At 44.9% G+C, this 1,727-nt stretch overlaps 1 protein-coding gene across 1 annotated transcript in view; it reads left to right on the top strand.

Annotated features, from left to right (window-relative positions):
- The window catches only part of LOC101857554, a gene marked incomplete at its 3' end in the record, with an annotated part of 64,794 nt that overhangs the window by 41,531 nt on the left and 21,536 nt on the right, over nucleotides 1-1,727 (top strand). Inside the window, 1 exon segment of the mRNA XM_013080574.1 lies at nucleotides 1,131-1,247. Coding sequence (XP_012936028.1) covers nucleotides 1,131-1,247 — 117 coding nt within the window.

The raw sequence follows: 1,727 nt of genomic DNA, 5'->3' as shown, positions 1-1,727 counted from the left end.
CCCCCCCCGGGACAGTGCCACTGACTGAAGTGTCTTTATGCCATTTCCAAGGGGGGGGACTTTTCTCGTTCAAGCATAGGAGAATTGTAAATGGGCTGATTCATCATGTCACGCTCATAACTGTGCCTGATCTATAACAGGGAACTGCTGCTTTTTCTTTCCTGATCCTTACTATTGCCATTATCCTCTACTTCTTTTGTATGTTTGTCACACTCTTGTGACCTGCTATTTCCGGGGTGCCTTGATAGTCGAAGCAGACCTTGTGCTGTTGAAGCTAGAGAGGTGAGCAGAATAAATCGGATTCCCTGTAAAGACTTCTCTGTTGACACCCACCCCACGGCGCTCATATGACCTTATGCAGTTGCGAGCGCCGTAAACCCCTCTACTATAACCCCCCCCCCAAAAAAAAAAAAACCACCAAAAAAAACCTACGTCTTCTGTTCTTGCCAGACAAGCAACGACAACAGTAGAAATGGAGCTGTTGTTCCGGGGAGAGATTTCCGCCGAAGACATTGAGGGGACCCGCCCACAGTTGTCCAATCTTCAGATTCCTTACATGGGCAGGAACTACAGTGTCAGTGCCGTGGACTTCGGAGATGGTCAGTTGGCTTTCTAGATCTCTTAGCACCATCATGATCTGTATGAGGTGGCTATAGGTAGTTTATTTGGTGTACAAGGCCACTTGCCCACTTTGAATAAAGCATACAGAAATTAAGAGTCGCGAGAGACAAGTAAAAACAGCGTATTATTGTAAGTTACATACACACCATTGACATTTTAATAGCGTAGAGTATATTGAGTAGAGAAGGAGTAGGAACAGAAAGTGAGAGAGGCAAAGAGAGAGGCAGAGAGAGAGGCAGAGAGAGAGGCAGAGAGAGAGGCAGAGAGAGAGGCAGAGAGAGAGGCAGAGAGAGAGGCAGAGAGAGAGGCAGAGAGAGAGAGAGGCAGAGAGAGAGACAGAGAGAGAGACAGAGAGATAGAGAGACAGAGAGACAAAGAGAAAGACAGAGAAAGAGAGTCAAAGATAGAGAGAGAGAGAGAGAGTGTTGGGACTTTATTATTCTTTGAATTCCTATAAAGTGACCAACGACCAATCATATTGTCCCCCTCCTCTCTTTAACCAATCACAGAAAAGAACTGCCCCTCCAAACCCTGCTCCAGTGGCTCCTTATGTGTGACGTCACTGGGTGGTCAGCGCAAATGTCAGTGTCCCATGGACAAGGGAGGCGACTACTGTGAGAACGATGGTAAGTCAGAGATGGTGGTCATTTTCTCTACTTGGTTTCCCTAGACCTATTTAAAGAGCACAGGGGGCAAAACGATTGTACTCACAAACTGGAAATTGTGAGGGTGCCAAATTTAAAATCTTGTGGACTCATAACTTCATATCTATTTGACTGGTGGTTTATTGTTAAGTGTTGTTGAATGGGAAATCTAACTACAATAATCAATCAACAGTTGAACAGAAATACAGTTATGCGTCAACAAGCGTTCAAAATTGGTACCCTCAAGATTCTCAGCTATGTGACTACCGTCGTTTTCCCCCTGTAGTCTTCATTGTGTTTCCTTGTTATCGTTTCCACGTCTTTGCTTTATGGAGTCACACAGTGGTATTGTGCACGCAACTGAAAACATCAGTTCTGTTTCAGTTAGCTATAGCCTACCAAGTACATTTGAAGATGTGCTCAGACAAATACTTGCACTTGTAAAGTTTCATTTAGGGGGGG

Source organism: Aplysia californica, unplaced genomic scaffold (assembly GCF_000002075.1).
Source record: "Aplysia californica isolate F4 #8 unplaced genomic scaffold, AplCal3.0 scaffold00091, whole genome shotgun sequence".
Classification (NCBI taxonomy): Eukaryota; Metazoa; Mollusca; class Gastropoda; order Aplysiida; family Aplysiidae; genus Aplysia; species Aplysia californica.
Note: the sequence above shows the minus strand (reverse complement) of the source record. Positions and strands in the feature narration are given on the sequence as shown.